Below are 17,676 nucleotides of genomic sequence, written 5' to 3'. Positions count from 1 at the left end.
AGCCTGCCAGAACCATATATTTTGCTGTCAGGGGTATGTAGTGACACCATGGGGACAGTAGTCAAAAGAACCCCAAAGTTAGCTTTCTTGCTTCATAACGACAATACACAACGTTAGTCTAATTCGGGTGTAGGTTAATTTACGTGATTATTTCTCTCTAGATAACGTTAACGTTCCATTTAGTTGTTACTTTAACGTTAGCTGGTTAATTGGCAAGTGCATTGTGATGACATTCTGCAGAGTTTATTTCACGATGAACAAAGTTAACGAGTTAACTCCCGCCATCAATTCGATAGCAACATGCTTAACGTCATCGACTAGCAAGCTAACGGAACAAACATTTATTCTAGCTACTTGTTATCTGAACTTCATGACCAACTTCGTTATTTTTGGAGAGTTGCCAGCTATCTAACCAACACGATGTAGCTGTAACTTAGTCAAGCTAATAGATTTCTGATTATGCTAACGTTAGTTGTTTATGCTAGATAAATGAGCTTTATCTTAACTGATTTTTTTTAGAAGACACTAATGATGTGGCCATCTAGCTAGCTGCACACAGCTAGCTAGATGGCTCCGCGAACGGTGGGTTATTCAGGAAGTGTTCAAGTCTGGATTCCAAGACTACTGGCTGCTCTTCTTAGGCAAGTAGCTAGCTAGCAACAGGAGTTAACCTGTTTGTCACTAGGTAACAAGGCAGCTGGCGAACTGTGGCATTAACATTGATAGTTAGCTAGTCCGCTAGTTTCGACGACTACGTGTCTCTTCGACTAAATTTAACCTTTGTTAAATCTGATTCGGTTGCTGAACCATAGTAGCATACGCTAGCTAGCTGGCTTGATGACTACCGTTTACGTGTCCCTGACATCTATCCTGGATCTTTCCTTCTATATTCTTAAAGGAGCAACGTGACACTGCACAAGCAAGCTCTTGTTTAACGGTAGCTAGTCTGTTTGCGAGTTAACAATGCTGTAATTTAACGTTACGAATAACCAAGTAGCTATTGTTATCAAACGCTGCTTCTGTAAGTAGTTTGACTATGTTAGCTAACAAAGCTAAAGTGTTATACGAGTTGCGGTGTAACGTTAATAATAATAAACTTAAGCAAACAAAATGAGGTTGTTTTATTAAGAATGTCAGCGTAACTGCTAGCTAGTTACATTTAGACGACCCCGTTACGTTTAATTTATATTTGTAACTAACACTGTTAAAGTTACACAGGGATCACGTTTTCTTCGAGTTAACGTTATTTCAAGTTTTGTTGGCGGTGTAACGTTAATGTCATTGCAGTGCTACTTGTTGGCTTCGTTCGACCGGCTACGCGAATTGCAGTGACAATTAAGTAACTATAGTTACTGTGACCAACGTTTGCTTCCTAGAATTACTGTGAAGTCAAAGTCCGCGACTAACCCATGCTCTCAGAGATCTAAGTTAATGTATGACGGTAGTGTGCCAATAGATGTATGTTGCCCAGGTGGCGTTTGAGGGTGGTATGTCAGCTAACTTTGAATAGATTCTAGGACATACAAGGGCGCTCCAACCTTCACATGAAATCAGCAGTTTACCATGCGTTTCAAGTAACAATCCAGTTAATTTCGTCAAGTGTTCTGCATGTTATGAATTATAAGGAAATATGGATTGTGTTCGCTACTAATTCTTGCATATTTTTCAAGTTGTTTCGAGCTGATAGTTGGCTTGAATTTTACTGGCACTCGTTGGTACCCTGTTTGAAGGAATGGAAACGCTGAGCACTGGTACAGCTTGATTGCCTTCATTGCATTATAAGTCATTGGTTATTGCCATATTCTCATTACCCATTTCTTTGTTCTTTTTTCTTGTAGGGGCAGAACATTTATTTTTTGAAAATGTATTTATTTCTAATACATACATAGATGTGCTAATTGAATGTGCTTCCCTCAGGGAAATGGTATTCTGTACCATTTTTATTTGCTCTTAGATCTTTCAGTTTCTCATCTGGTGAAGGAGGATCCTTCACTCTCGTAAATTGATTAATTACAGAGTTCCATATTTTTTATTTGAAGAGGCCTGCAGTAAGAAGATTGTTGGCTATATCTTAGCTGATCTTGAGAGTATTCTTGCTGGACATGTGCCTGCAAAATGTTGCCTAAGAGTGTATTTTCCAACCTCCCAACCCCAGCATTGTGTGTCAGTGATGTAACATCCCCTATGTCAAAGCCAGTGTGGATGCTGCTGCTGAGCCAGTGGGCGGGGCCTTAAGCTGCTCCATTTTATAAAGCAGGCGGGCCAGTCAGGCTCTGTCTGAGAGATGAGAATCTCTTTGAGCAGTTGACCTGTTGTGTCATGTAGGCTAGTTCAGTGGGCACATTAACCATGCCTGTGCACAGGATGGAGGATAGCAGCCAGCTTACACTTGAGGCAGGACTTATAGACTGTCATATTTTAAAGGGTGATTGCAAAAACTTGAACAGTCTTATAGCAGGAAGAAAAGCGCTTCAGTTTCAGTATTATCTCTCAAGCCTATAAACTAATAAGGTCAGTCTCATGACCAGTCTAGGTCAGACTGCCACAGGATGATGACACTCAGAGCAATGTGGCTCAACCAGTCAACTGGCCTTGCCTCCCTCTTCCTCTTCTGTATTTATAGTGATGTCACAAAGCATGATGGGAGTTCAAAGCTTCTGGGTCATATACATATCTGCACTCAGATAGAACAGGTTCAAGTAATGATTCATTTTCTGTTTCAAAGAAATGTCGTTTTAGTCTCTTTTTGTAGAATTTCTGTGTGGACAGACAGTTTGGTGTTCATTGTTTCAGATGAGAAAATACAATTCCGTAATTCGAATGTAGCTTGTACAGCAACATATTACCTGATTATTTTTCAAAAATAACCTTTAATCTTATTTTCAGTTGTAAAGCTGAGAGATTTTATTTAATAAAAAAATAAAAAAAGTAATATTCTCTAAAGATCTTTATAATTGAACATTAAATCTTTTTAGGCCAGGCAAAACGCACACAAAAACTAAAATGGTATCCAGGATGACCAGAAGGTAAGATATCAAATAAAAGACTTGTAAACTAGGTTGTATAAAGGGTCTGTAAACTTGGGCTTGCTGGTATGAATGTAAACTGAATCTGTATTAAATAGCACAACGTTCTTAGACAAATAATTACATCTTTCAGGGTAGATGGAATGAGTAAATTATGCTAAATCTCTTAAAATAGGAGGTTATTATGTGCAGTAAAATTGATGGCATAGTTTGATTAAAAACAAAGACAAAACAATTGAGTTCGAAATGCAAGACAGGATGTTGATAATACATAATTTCATTAATGTTGGGATGACATTTTTGAGAAATGACCAGGTTGGTTTGGAATCGGTTGAACACAGGGATACCATTTGTACTTCATACATACTTATCCTGCCTGTAAATGTAATTACCTTGCTGATAAGGATATGTGCTTCGGGAAACATTACTGGAAGTCGTCATTTTCCCCATGGCCCCCGGTTAGATAAAGCCTACATTTCATAGCATATAAAACTGTACACACCCACATCGCGACGGGTGTGTGAGGTTTCTTTGACCCCATAATGCTTGGAGCTGAAATTGCCCTGTCAATCATGGGCATGTTTATGCCACTCAAAACCATTTGCTCGCCACAGAAATCCAGAATCCTTTAAGGGTATTGAAGTTCATCCTTCCCTACAAAACGAATGTATCGAATATCACTTACATTGTGTTGAATGCTATATAATAAATACGAACTGCAATGACTGGGATAATCTCCTTAGGCTACATCATATTACTTGTTTTGTCTGGACCAGTTCAGATGTAACACTATCCCCCTCTGAAGATGTGAACTGTCCTAGACACCCACCCACCCATCATATCACACTGCTGACCCTCAGCTGAAGTGGCCGTTTGAAGTAGCTCGTATTGCAGGACTTGTTCATTCCCGCTGTCTGTTTGTTTTCAGGGATGTCTCACATTAGTGTTGAGGCTGATGCTGGCGAGACCCAGGCAGATGACCCTCGAGTGGATAACGAGGCAACTATAAGTGATAACGAGGAAACCGTTAACTATAACGAGGAAACGCTAACCGATAAAAAGGAAATGCAGAACATTAACGAGGAAGCACTTAATTATAACGAGGATGGTCAAATCAGTAACGATGGTGCTCTAACGGATGCTGGAGATGTTGAAAAAGAATATGAAGATGTTCAGATCCATGATGAGGATGATAACGAGATCCATAACGAGGAGGCTCTAAAAAATGACGGGGAAGATGCTGTGAAGGGCATTGTCCATACTCCTAAAGGAGAGGGTCAGACTCAAATGGATTCTGAAGATGCAGAGGCTGAAAGAAAGGTGACACACTTATTATCAAACCCTTTGATAAATAAGCGGGTCATTACAAATCAGTGGGTTGTACATGGTTCATGCTGTTTTGATTTGACTATACTCAAAAGTCCAATGACTCTTGATACACTTATTAGCCTAGTACAACTCTTGTTGTATTTGAGGCTTAATTATTGATTATTAATTATTGAGTCATCTAATTCCATGACTACACATAGACAACATGAACTACAGTACCTTATAGCTCAATCTTTCTTCCTTTTTTCTGTTTCAAACTTGTTATTAGACTGCTGTACGCTTCTTGGTTTTTATCCTTGTGCTTGTGTATCCTATTCTATATTTGGGATACTGATTTTGGGATAAGAATATGCCTATGGCATGGCACTTACCACAAGGAAGTAAACCAAACATCTATTCTAATCTCTCATTCCTGGCTACCTGATTCCCCCGAAGGCTTTTTGGGACAAAGTGTTGTCTGTGTCGACTTTTGTCTGGGTTGTTATTTGTTGTGCAATGTGATGGAGTCAGGACTTGGTTGATATCTTGGTTGTTCACTGTTAATCTATAACCTTATGTTCATCTTTATCTTCCCTGTTGTAACACATCTTGTCTGAGTGAGAAACAACTTTGCACACTGCAATTTGCTATTGTAATGAAAACGGTACAGTTGCATTGACAGTATAGTACATTTCAGCATTGTGTTGGTACACACATTTATTTCCCATTTTACATATTTTATTGCTAGATTCAAAAGTTATAATCAGCCGATCTGTAGTTTTGTCAAACTTAATCCAGATTGCTTGAGTAAATATCTAGCTGTGAAATGGACTGTATGTAAAAACAGATGAGAGAACCTATGCTTAAAATGTACATGTCAATGCGCCGTTTCAGAAAGTATGCCATTTTGCGAATCGTCCTGTGAAAGAGGCAGAACACAGTCAACTTGTGGTTTTCCTGCGGTGGTGAGAATGATGATTCGCTCTGAAGTCTGTCGCTCTGCATTAGTAAATGCTTCTGGAATGTTCTCCCCTGAGAACCTGAATGAGTGAATGAGATTCAGGGCGGGGCACACCTCCTCCAGGTGGTCTGGTCGGCTTAAGCACGGGGGGGGGGGGGGGGGGATTTCCTGTTTCAGGTGTTGGGTACCCCGCCCTCTTTTCTGACGTGCGTCTCCAGGATACGGGGCTGTGGCAGTGCCTGGTTCCCAGCAGGCCCTGCGACGCAACGCAAGCAGCCTGCGGGGGGGCGGACGGCCGGTCGCCCCGGATACCGGCCCTTGCTGCAGTGCCCGCGGTCTTTTAATCATTCATGGCGGCCGTCACCGGACCCGTCGCAGTCAGCCACGCTGTCTGGTATTATTTATTTACTTTCTGTGAGTCTCGTTATCCATTTTAGGAGACTGCGCTGCTGGAGAGCAAACCAGCCAAAGATTATGGTAATCTATCGCCCTGTGATTTGTGGAGATACAGATCGATCGTTCTCTGTGTGTTGTTTTGATTGGATCGGATTGTTCCCTTTGAACTGATCCATTGATCCCGATGGACGAATCATCACCCCCTAGTCCCGTTCGTTTGAGTGACCATGCAGGAGTATGAATTCATCCTGGAGACACAATAACACAATGCCGTATTCGGCTTTGGTGTATGTTTAGGGCTTTGGAGGAGCGGGTGGGTAAGGTGACATATTGACGCCGCGACAGGGCCTGTGTTTGTGTAGACCTGACGTACGCAGAGTTGTACCTAGGTTCTTTCAGGCACATACCTCCTGCTTAATCAAGCGGCCATTTTAAAGCAGTGACTCAAATGTCAGGGCCTTTTAAAAATCTGTGTCTTTCTCGTTTCAGATTGTTTCAACCCTCTTTTGTTCAGGGCTGGGCACCATTGTTAGCCTAAATATAGGCGCTAGCAGGTCTTTCTAGTCCAGGGGAAATAGCAGCACGTTCCTTCCCTTGGTGAAAGGAGGCCCCCATTCTGCCTGCTGTTAGTGGCGTGCGAGTCTGTTTTGGGGGGTGGGTTTGGTGTGACCCTGTCTCTTTAAAATCCAAGATCAGGTTCTACCTGATCTCTTGTTTCAAGCCGGCTCTACAGAGCCTCTCCCCGCACTGTTACCCTTTGGAAACATTTCCTGTATCCTTCCTGTGCCATTTTGCATAAAAAAATGAGAAATCTCTGAGCGCTGTTATGATGTGCAGCGTTTCACTTCCTCATTGCAGTCTGGCCTTGAAAGAGGTAGGGGTGGGACTGCGGAGGTCAATAAACAGCAATATCAAAATGAACAGCCATTACAAAAAGCTAAACCAAGACCAAAAGCCACCCCCTGTTGTGTGGATGGCAGGGGACCAGAGGCACTCTTTGCTTGGCTGTGTTTCTGCACAGGCATTAAAGGTTCCATATTTTACACCTTTCCAGTGTAACAGTTAGGTCCTGATATCCAGAAGAAGACGTTTGTGTGTTGCTGTATCTCCATGTCCATCCAGTTTCACATGTCCAGTCTCCAGGGCCTCTCATGAGCTGTTTTAATGACTGCATCTTTAAGTATCATTAATATCAGTCAACCTCTGTTCTGATTGGCTGAGCCGTCTGTGCTGAATGCAGAAGTTGGGCCGTGCAGATGAGCGCACCGTTGTGACGGCAGAGGAAGTCTGATCGGCTTGTTCAAAGGCACAGTGTTTCAGTGCAGATTGTGTGGCCTGTGTGTTTGATACTTTCACAGCGTTTTAATAGCACCTACACCTTTTTTTATTATCACATGGTAAGAGAAATGTCCTTTTCCCCAATATGGGACCTTTACACTGTGTGGCATGTGATCCCCCTGCTGGAAGAACCTGTGTATAACCCAGGGGTGGGTTATGTATTTTCCTGTATGTACCATACCAGGGTCACTGACCATATGTTTTGGATTCAAAGCTGTATTTAGCTTATCTGGTCTATATCGGATCCTGCAGAATACTCTCAAGGTGCAAACCTTGCCTCCTGGTTCTCTTGGTTGGCTCAATTTACACCAGGCAAGATCAGTCGAGCACAGAAAAGTATTTGAATGGATTTGGCCCTCCTTGCCCACTCCTGCTCTTACCTATTGTCACAGACATTATCAGATTCATATGCAACAAACTGTATTAGCCCGTACCAGGGATAGACAAATCTGGGTCTCGAATGAAAATCCGGCCCTGGTTTTTTTTTTTTTTCTTCTCCCAGGTAATTAACCGAACAAGTAGTGCCACTGATTGGCCAGACTGTCTTCACATCTGACTCCCAGGTAAAGGGAGGGTGAGAAATTGCAGTTGCCAGCCCTTGAGTAACAGCCCTGTACCTTGGTCAGAGTATGTGTGTCCCACTGGCCTGGGACAGGAGTGGTGTTTCCTGTGGCTGATGTTGAGAGTGAGAGTGACAGAGACTGTGGTGCCACTGCTACTTCAACATGTTCTCACAATGTTACTGGAATGATTTGCCAATGTCACAACATTATATGTATATGTGTGTGTGTATATATATATGTATATATATATATGCTAAGCCGAAAGCGTTGCACGCAAGTGGAGCATTATCTGAAAGTCACACACAAGTGTGTGTTTTTCTGCCCAATGTTTCAGCAAAAAATGCCTCATCAGGGCCACCCTTCTTCATTTTTTGCTGTAATGTTGGTTCACTAAAACACAGCAAGGAGGAACTTGAGTGTGCAAACTCCTGAAAATCTTAGCTTTATACTTTGTTTTGCCATTTGAATTCCGCCAGGTGTCACGATGAACAATACAATATTTTATACACAATAAACCCAATTAACATGTTATCTTTTTAAGCTGATCAAGAATGTTTGCAGTAGTAGATTAAACCTGTTTAAAAAGTGGTAATACTGGTAATGGCAATCAGATTCCATTTTAGATTATAGGGGTGTTACAGGTATGTAAAGATGTATGAAGTTAAGATAGTTGGAAGTGTTATATAAGCCTACCAGAAAAACAAGTATGAACCGAGTGCAACCTCCTAGAGTTGGCATGGAATAGCCCCATAACATTGCCACTACATTGCAGCAACATTGTGAGAATGTTTTGTGTTATTTGGGACAAAGTTGTCAACTGAAGATTTTATGTTCGCTGAGACAAATTATAATTTTAGCATCAATCATGACTGACATGCCACCAACACAGTGCTAACATATTGCCACTAATTCTCTCGGCCATCCTACTCTTTGTCCTTCTCCATTTAAGAGACGCAGTCAAATGTGTTGTGATTTTCTATATTTCCCTCCCTGTGACCGTGTTGGAATGGTATCTCCCTCCGACAGTAGGTACACAGTAGTATGCCGTGGATTCTGATTGCCTTGTTCACCCTAGCCTATTATCCAATTGGTTCACAGAAACTTGGAATTAGGAGTGTTCAGAGGCTCTGGAGCCAATCCGAGTCTCACAGTAACTCAATGTCCAGAGGGCGCAGTAGTATGGCAGCACATTTTGTCCTGTCTACTTCTCATATTTGAGGGGGGGCTGGGGGATAAAGCAAAGAAAACCTGTATAGTGAGTTGGTACACATTGTACAGGTAACGAGACTTTGATAAAAGGTGAGGACTAAAGCGAGATAAACGTGAGTGTCTGTGATTGTAGTCTGTGGCTGACTGTCTTCTTTCTGTTGTACAGAAAGGGGCTCAGGGGGGAGCATTCTTTGGGGCATGGGCGGTGTCTCTGCTGAAGGTTTCCAACAGAGGCCCAAGGAGAGGGAAGAGTTTTGTTTTTGCTGACACCATTGGCTCAGTGTCGTATGGACCCAGTCTTACAAAGCCCAGGCTGGTTCATGAGGTTGGGTTAGAGTGTGTTAGAGACACTGAGCGTGTGGGTTATGTGGGTTAGAGTGTGTTAGAGACTGAGCGTGTGGGTTAGAGTGTGTTAGAGACTCTGAGCATGTGGGTTAGAGTGTGTTAGAGACTCTGAGCATGTGGGTTAGAGTGTGTTAGAGACTCTGAGCATGTGGGTTAGAGTGTGTTAGAGACTCTGAGCATGTGGGTTAGAGTGTGTTAGAGACTGAGCATGTGGGTTAGAGTGTGTTAGAGACACTGAGCATGTGGGTTAGAGTGTGTTAGAGACACTGAGCATGTGGGTTAGAGTCTGTTAGAGACTCTGAGCATGTGGGTTAGAGTGTGTTAGAGACTCTGAGCATGTGGGTTAGAGTGTGTTAGAGACACTGAGCATGTGGGTTATGTGGGTTAGAGTGTGTTAGAGACTCTGAGCGTGTGGGTTAGAGTGTGTTAGAGACACTGAGCATGTGGGTTAGAGTGTGTTAGAGACTCTGAGCATGTGGGTTAGAGTGTGTTAGAGACACTGAGCATGTGGGTTAGAGTGTGTTAGAGACTCTGAGCGTGTGGGTTAGAGTGTGTTAGAGACACTGAGCATGTGGGTTAGAGTGTGTTAGAGACTCTGAGCGTGTGGGTTAGAGTGTGTTAGAGACACTGAGCGTGTGGGTTAGAGTGTGTTAGAGACTCTGAGCGTGTGGGTTAGAGTGTGTTAGAGACTCTGAGCGTGTGGGTTAGAGTGTGTTAGAGACACTGAGCATGTGGGTTAGAGTGTGTTAGAGACTGAGCATGTGGGTTAGAGTGTTAGAGACACTGAGCGTGTGGGTTAGAGTGTGTTAGAGACTCTGAGCATGTGGGTTAGAGTGTGTTAGAGACTCTGAGCATGTGGGTTAGAGTGTGTTAGAGACTCTGAGCATGTGGGTTAGAGTGTGTTAGAGACTCTGAGCATGTGGGTTAGAGTGTGTTAGAGACTCTGAGCATGTGGGTTAGAGTGTGTTAGAGACTCTGAGCATGTGGGTTAGAGTTTGTTAGAGACTCTGAGCATGTGGGTTAGAGTGTGTTAGAGACACTGAGCTTGTGGGTTAGAGTGTGTTAGAGACACTGGGCGTGTGGGTTAGAGTGTGTTAAAGACTCTGAGCGTGTGGTTTAGAGTGTGTTAGAGAGAAGGCCTTTGCTGTGCTCCTGTTTCAGCAGAAGGATCTGTGGTGCCGTTGGCAAGCAGCAGATGAATAATGAAGCCTTTTTTAAGTCGCAGGGTGATATGAAGGGGAAGTCTGTGCCCGGGACAGGTGACCAGAGAAAGAACAATGGGCAGCTTGGTGATTTTATTACTACTTCCACTGTAAACAACATGAGCCTCGTGAAAATGTTGGTCATTCTGTACTTTCACTTTATAAATGGTCATCTGATATACAATGAAACCTAATGTGTGAGACGCAGGTTGTAAATATTTTTATTGAATGGATTAAAAACAGACTGTACGCAAGTGAGTCTGGTCTACCAGGTTTTCCGGAATGTTTTTTTTCTTCTGCCTTTGAAATGCTTGTTAAAACCCAGCCACCAAGCTCAACCCATTAGGCCTGGAGCTTCTTTCTACTGGTATTGTCACAGGGCCAATTTACATATAACACCATGCGTCTGTTCACAAAATAACTGATCTGATTTATTGGCAAATCTCATGACTGCAGGCTACAGTTCCATTGATGTGACTGGCATATGGCTAATTCAGAGTACAGACGTGGTCACTGTACATTGGCTTTGGTGAATTGGAATTTAGCCTATAAAGAAAACCAGCAGGCACAGAGTGGTGTCCCGGGAGCCTGCTAAAATGCGAACAGGTCAAGCCAACTGGGTTAATGTGCATGGAAAACAATATCCACTAGATGGCGGCAAGCACCCCACAAAATGCCTCCACTTTTGTGGCGCAAGTCTTCACGCTAACCTCAAATTTCACAGATGGAAATATTCAACCATGTGATGGGTGCAGGATACGAAATGGACAGAAATAGTAGCTGTACATGTTCCAGTATGGAGCCAACATTGCTTTGACATCTAGAGGTTTATGTTCATGCTGGACAAACTTGACGCTTAGAAATCGAGGAATAGCTCCTTTCTGCTTTCTATATTTTTTTCAAATGGTGAAAGAAGCTGTAAAAATATCGAGACAATCATAATGTGTTCTTGACCAAGGGACAGGAAGTCTGTCAAATCACAAAGAAAAAAAAACATCTGCAAGTTCTCCTTTCTGGTTTGTTTTGTTCATATTGTGCTTGCATATTTCCTATGTAGTGTGTATATGAGGACAGTCTAGTGTGTTTGAGCTCACGGAGTGTGTGTTGGAGCTCACGGAGTGTGTGTTGGAGCTCACGGAGTGTGTGTTTCAGAGCTCACAGAGTGTGTTTCAGAGCTCACAGTGTTCCAGAGCTCACAGTGTGTGTGTAAGAGCTCACAGAGTGTGTGTTTTGGAGCTCACAGAGTGTGTGTTTAGGAGCTCACAGAGTGTGTGTTTTGGAGCTCACAGAGTGTGTGTAAGAGCTAACAGAGTGTTTAATGGAGCTCACAGAGTGTGTGTGTTGGAGCTCACAGAGTGTGTCAGAGCTCACAGATTGTGTGATGTGTAGCTCACAGAGTGCTTGATGGAGCTCACTGAGTGTGTTTTCGGAGCTCACGGAGTGTGTTTCGGAGCTCACAGAGCGTGTGTGTTGGAGCTCACAGAGTGTGTTTCGGAGCTCACAGAGTGTGTCAGAGCTCACAGATTGTGTGATGTGTAGCTCACAGAGTGCTTGATGGAGCTCACAGAGTGTGTGTCGGAGGAGCTCACAGAGTGTGTGTCGGAGGAGCTCACAGAGTGTGTGTCGGAGGAGCTCACAGAGTGTGTGTCGGAGGAGCTCACAGAGTGTGTGTCGGAGGAGCTCACAGAGTGTGTGTGTAAGAGCTCACAGAGTGTGTGTTTTGGAGCTCACAGAGTGTGTGTTTAGGAGCTCACAGAGTGTGTGTTTTGGAGCTCACAGAGCGTGTGTGTCGGAGCTCACAGAGTGTGTCAGAGCTCACAGATTGTGTGATGTGTAGCTCACAGAGTGCTTGATGGAGCTCACTGAGTGTGTTTTCGGAGCTCACAGAGTGTGTTTCGGAGCTCACAGAGTGTGTTTCGGAGCTCACAGAGCGTGTGTGTTGGAGCTCACAGAGTGTGTTTCGGAGCTCACAGAGTGTGTCAGAGCTCACAGATTGTGTGATGTGTAGCTCACAGAGTGCTTGATGGAGCTCACAGAGTGTGTGTCGGAGGAGCTCACAGAGTGTGTGTCGGAGGAGCTCACAGAGTGTGTGTCGGAGGAGCTCACAGAGTGTGTGTCGGAGCTCACAGAGTGTGTGTCGGAGCTCACAGAGTGTGTGTCGGAGCTCACAGAGCGTGTGTGTCGGAGCTCACAGAGCGTGTGTGTCGGAGCTCACAGAGCGTGTGTATCGGAGCTCACAGAGTGTGATGTGTAGCTCACAGAGTGTGATGTGTAGCTCACAGAGTGTGATGTGTAGCTCACAGAGTGTTTGACGGAGCTCACAGAGTGTGTGTTTCGGAGCTCACAGAGCGTGTGTGTTGGAGCTCACAGAGTGTGTTTCGGAGCTCACAGAGTGTGTCAGAGCTCACAGATTGGGTGATGTGTAGCTCACAGAGTGTTTAATGGAGCTCACAGAGTGTGTGTTTTGGAGCTCACACAGTGTGTGTTTTGGAGCTCACAGAGTGTGTAAGAGCTAACAGAGTGTTGTGGAGCTCACAGAGTGTTGTGGAGCTCACAGAGTGTTGTGGAGCTCACAGAGTGTGTGTCGGAGCTCACGGAGTGTGCGTCGGAGCTCACGGAGTGTGCGTCGGAGCTCACAGAGTGTGTTTTGGAGCTCACGGAGTGTGTTTTGGAGCTCACGGAGTGTGTTTTGGAGCTCACGGAGTGTGTTTTGGAGCTCACGGAGTGTGTTTTGGAGCTCACAGAGTGTGTTTTGGAGCTCACAGAGCGTGTGTGTCGGAGCTCACAGAGCGTGTGTTTCGGAGCTCACAGAGCGTGTGTTTCGGAGCTCACAGAGCGTGTGTTTCGGAGCTCACAGAGCGTGTGTTTCGGAGCTCACAGAGCGTGTGTTTTGGAGCTCACAGATTGTGTGATGTGTAGCTCACAGAGTGTGTGATGTGTAGCTCACAGAGTGTTTAATGGAGCTCACAGAGTGTGTTTTGGAGCTCACAGAGTGTGTGTTTTGGAGCTCGCAGAGTGTGTGTAAGAGCTCACAGAGTGTGTGTTAGAGCTCACAGAGTGTGTGTTTTGGAGCTCACAGAGTGTGTGTAAGAGCTCACAGAGTGTTGTGGAGCTCACAGAGTGTGTTTCGGAGCTCACAGAGTGTGTCAGAGCTCACAGATTGTGTGATGTGTAGCTCACAGTGCTTGATGGAGCTCACAGAGTGTGTGTCGGAGGAGCTCACTGAGTGTGTGTCGGAGGAGCTCACAAAGAGTGTGTGTCGGAGCTCACAGAGTGTGTTTTGGAGCTCACAGAGCGTGTGTGTCGGAGCTTACAGAGCGTGTGTGTCGGAGCTTACAGAGTGTGTGATGTGTAGCTCACAGAGTGTGTGATGTGTAGCTCACAGAGTGTTTAATGGAGCTCACAGAGTGTGTTTTGGAGCTCACAGATTGTGTGATGTGTAGCTCACAGAGTGTGTGATGTGTAGCTCACAGAGTGTGTGATGTGTAGCTCACAGAGTGTTTAATGGAGCTCACAGAGTGTGTTTTGGAGCTCACAGAGTGTGTGTTTTGGAGCTCACAGAGTGTGTGTTTTGGAGCTCACAGAGTGTGTGTAAGAGCTCACAGAGTGTGTTTTGGAGCTCACAGAGTGTGTGTAAGAGCTAACAGAGTGTTGTGGAGCTCACAGAGTGTGTTTCGGAGCTCACAGAGTGTGTTTCGGAGCTCACAGAGTGTGTCAGAGCTCACAGAGTGTGTGATGTGTAGCTCACAGAGTGTTTAATGGAGCTCACAGAGTGTGTTTTGGAGCTCACAGAGTGTGTTTTGGAGCTCACAGAGTGTGTGTTTTGGAGCTCACAGAGTGTGTGTTTTGGAGCTCACAGAGTGTGTGTCGGAGCTCACAGAGTGTGTTTTGGAGCTCACAGAGCATGTGTGTCGGAGCTCACAGAGTGTGTATCGGAGCTCACAGAGTGTGATGTGTAGCTCACAGAGTGTGTTTTGGAGCTCACAGAGTGTGTCAGAGCTCACAGATTGTGTGATGTGTAGCTCACAGAGTGTTTGACGGAGCTCACAGAGTGTGTGTTTCGGAGCTCACAGAGCGTGTGTGTTGGAGCTCACAGAGTGTGTTTCGGAGCTCACAGAGTGTGTCAGAGCTCACAGATTGTGTGATGTGTAGCTCACAGAGTGTTTAATGGAGCTCACAGAGTGTGTGTTTTGGAGCTCACACAGTGTGTGTTTTGGAGCTCACAGAGTGTGTAAGAGCTCACAGAGTGTTGTGGAGCTCACAGAGTGTTGTGGAGCTCACAGAGTGTGTGTCGGAGCTCACAGAGTGTGCGTCGGAGCTCACGGAGTGTGTTTTGGAGCTCACAGAGTGTGTTTTGGAGCTCACAGAGTGTGTTTTGGAGCTCATAGAGCGTGTGTGTCGGAGCTTACAGAGCGTGTGTTTCGGAGCTCACAGAGTGTGATGTGTAGCTCACAGAGGGTGTGATGTGTAGCTCACAGTGTTTAATGGAGCTCACAGAGTGTGTGTTTTGGAGCTCACAGAGTGTGTTTTTTGGAGCTCACAGAGTGTGTTTTGGAGCTCACAGAGTGTGTGTTTTGGAGCTCACAGAGTGTGTTTTTTGGAGCTCACATAGTGTGTTTTGGAGCTCACAGAGTGTGTGTTTTGGAGCTCACAGAGTGTGTTTTGGAGCTCACAGAGTGTGTGTTTTGGAGCTCACAGAGTGTGTGTTTTGGAGCTCACAGAGTGTGTGTCGGAGCTCACAGAGTGTGTTTTGGAGCTCACAGAGCATGTGTGTCGGAGCTCACAGAGTGTGTATCGGAGCTCACAGAGTGTGATGTGTAGCTCACAGAGTGTGTTTTGGAGCTCACAGAGTGTGTCAGAGCTCACAGATTGTGTGATGTGTAGCTCACAGAGTGTTTGACGGAGCTCACAGAGTGTGTGTTTCGGAGCTCACAGAGCGTGTGTGTTGGAGCTCACAGAGTGTGTTTCGGAGCTCACAGAGTGTGTCAGAGCTCACAGATTGTGTGATGTGTAGCTCACAGAGTGTTTAATGGAGCTCACAGAGTGTGTGTTTTGGAGCTCACACAGTGTGTGTTTTGGAGCTCACAGAGTGTGTAAGAGCTCACAGAGTGTTGTGGAGCTCACAGAGTGTTGTGGAGCTCACAGAGTGTGTGTCGGAGCTCACAGAGTGTGCGTCGGAGCTCACGGAGTGTGTTTTGGAGCTCACAGAGTGTGTTTTGGAGCTCACAGAGTGTGTTTTGGAGCTCATAGAGCGTGTGTGTCGGAGCTTACAGAGCGTGTGTTTCGGAGCTCACAGAGTGTGATGTGTAGCTCACAGAGGGTGTGATGTGTAGCTCACAGTGTTTAATGGAGCTCACAGAGTGTGTGTTTTGGAGCTCACAGAGTGTGTTTTTTGGAGCTCACAGAGTGTGTTTTGGAGCTCACAGAGTGTGTGTTTTGGAGCTCACAGAGTGTGTTTTTTGGAGCTCACATAGTGTGTTTTGGAGCTCACAGAGTGTGTGTTTTGGAGCTCACAGAGTGTGTGTAAGAGCTCACAGAGTGTGTGTTTTGGAGCTCACAGAGTGTGTGTCGGAGCTCACAGAGTGTGTTTTGGAGCTCACAGAGTGTGTTTTGGAGCTCATAGAGCGTGTGTGTCGGAGCTTACAGAGCGTGTGTTTCGGAGCTCACAGAGTGTGATGTGTAGCTCACAGAGGGTGTGATGTGTAGCTCACAGAGTGTTTAATGGAGCTCACAGAGTGTGTTTTTTGGAGCTCACAGAGTGTGTTTTGGAGCTCACAGATTGTGTGATGTGTAGCTCACAGAGTGTGTGATGTGTAGCTCACGGAGTGTTTAATGGAGCTCACAGAGTGTGTTTTGGAGCTCACAGAGTGTGTGTTTTGGAGTTCACAGAGTGTGTGTAAGAGCTCACAGAGTGTGTGTTTTGGAGCTCACAGTGTGTGTGTCGGAGCTCACAGAGTGTGTGTCGGAGCTCACAGAGCGTGTGTGTCGGAGCTCACAGAGCGTGTGTGTCGGAGCTCACAGAGCGTGTGTGTCGGAGCTCACAGAGCGTGTGTGTCGGAGCTCACAGAGCTTGTGTGTCGGAGCTCACAGAGCTTGTGTGTCGGAGCTCACAGAGCGTGTGTGTCGGAGCTCACAGAGCGTGTGTGTCGGAGCTCACAGAGCGTGTGTGTCGGAGCTCACAGAGCGTGTGTTTCGGAGCTCACAGAGCGTATGTTTCGGAGCTCACAGAGCGTGTGATGCGTAGCTCACAGAGCGTGTGATGTGTAGCTCACAGAGTGTTTGATGGAGCTCACAGAGTGTGTGTTTCGGAGCTCACAGATTGTGTGATGTGTAGCTCACAGAGTGTGTGATGTGTAGCTCACAGAGTGTTTAATGGAGCTCACAGAGTGTGTGTTTTGGAGCTCACAGAGTGTGTGTTGTGGAGCTCACAGAGTGTGTGTCGGAGCTCACAGAGTGTTTGATGGAGCTCACAGAGTGTGTGTCGGAGCTCACAGAGTGTGTGTCGGAGCTCACAGAGTGTGATGTGTAGCTCACAGAGTGTGTGATGTGTAGCTCACAGAGTGTGTGATGTGTAGCTCACAGAGTGTGTTTCGGAGCTCACAGAGTGTGTGTGTCGGAGCTCACAGTGTGTGTCAGAGCTCACAGATTGTGTGATGTGTAGCTCACAGAGTGCTTGATGGAGCTCACAGAGTGTGTTTCGGAGCTCACAGAGTGTGTTTTGCTGCAGAGCGAGATGGCTGAAGATTCTCCCCGGAGCGCGGCTGCCGAAATCCCCGTGACCAGCAACGGAGACTCGGAGGAGAGCCTCGGAGACGTCTTCCAGAGCGTAAGAACCGGATGCATCCTCACATTAACGCTGTGTGAAAGTGTGTGTGCAGCAGTGTAAGGAAAATGCATGTGCTTAATCAGCGAACTTGCACAGAGAGTGTTGCTCTGGACGTTGGAGTTAGCTCAGGCTAACTCTTGTCCACACAGCCTGTTGGCAGCAGCTGATGGATGCTGTATAAAGCGCTCTGTTTCACTAGGACGGGTCACGTCTCTCCCGTGTCCGTTCCTGTCTGTCTGCGGGGGAAGAACACGCCGTTATCGAAGATCAGCCACCTGCGGGTTTATGGTTTCCAGTCCATTCTCTGTGGGTGCTGGAGCTGTCCTGTTTGATTGTGTCCTTCCTGAAAAGCCCTGTCACAGCCTGTGGGAACACGTCTTCGGTGCCCGGGAGACCGCGTGGCTCATTCTTTACCTCTTCATTTAAGCTGAAAGAACATTAAACACAAAGGGCCTGATTTACTTCCACCTTTAACATCTGAAAAATGAATAACGAATAACAT

General features: G+C 45.5%; 1 protein-coding gene across 5 annotated transcripts in view; it reads left to right on the top strand.

Moving 5' to 3' along the window:
• Nucleotides 1–17,676, top strand: part of arfip1 (ADP-ribosylation factor interacting protein 1 (arfaptin 1)) — a 33,507-nt gene that overhangs the window by 268 nt on the left and 15,563 nt on the right. For 2 of the 5 annotated variants that reach the window (XM_061244974.1, XM_061244971.1), the window contains exons 2-3: nucleotides 3,955–4,346; nucleotides 17,076–17,174. In XM_061244974.1, coding sequence (XP_061100958.1) covers nucleotides 3,957–4,346; nucleotides 17,076–17,174 — 489 coding nt within the window. In that variant the 5' untranslated portion in view covers nucleotides 3,955–3,956. Of the gene's footprint in view, nucleotides 1–568; nucleotides 642–3,007; nucleotides 3,027–3,954; nucleotides 4,347–17,075; nucleotides 17,175–17,676 lie in introns of those variants that run through there. The other 3 variants (XM_061244972.1, XM_061244973.1, XM_061244975.1) reach the window with 3 other exon arrangements.

This window comes from Conger conger, chromosome 6 (genome assembly GCF_963514075.1).
Source record: "Conger conger chromosome 6, fConCon1.1, whole genome shotgun sequence".
NCBI lineage: Eukaryota > Metazoa > Chordata > Actinopteri > Anguilliformes > Congridae > Conger > Conger conger.
The sequence above is the reverse complement of the archived record's forward strand: the minus strand, read 5'-3'. Positions and strand labels throughout refer to the sequence as shown.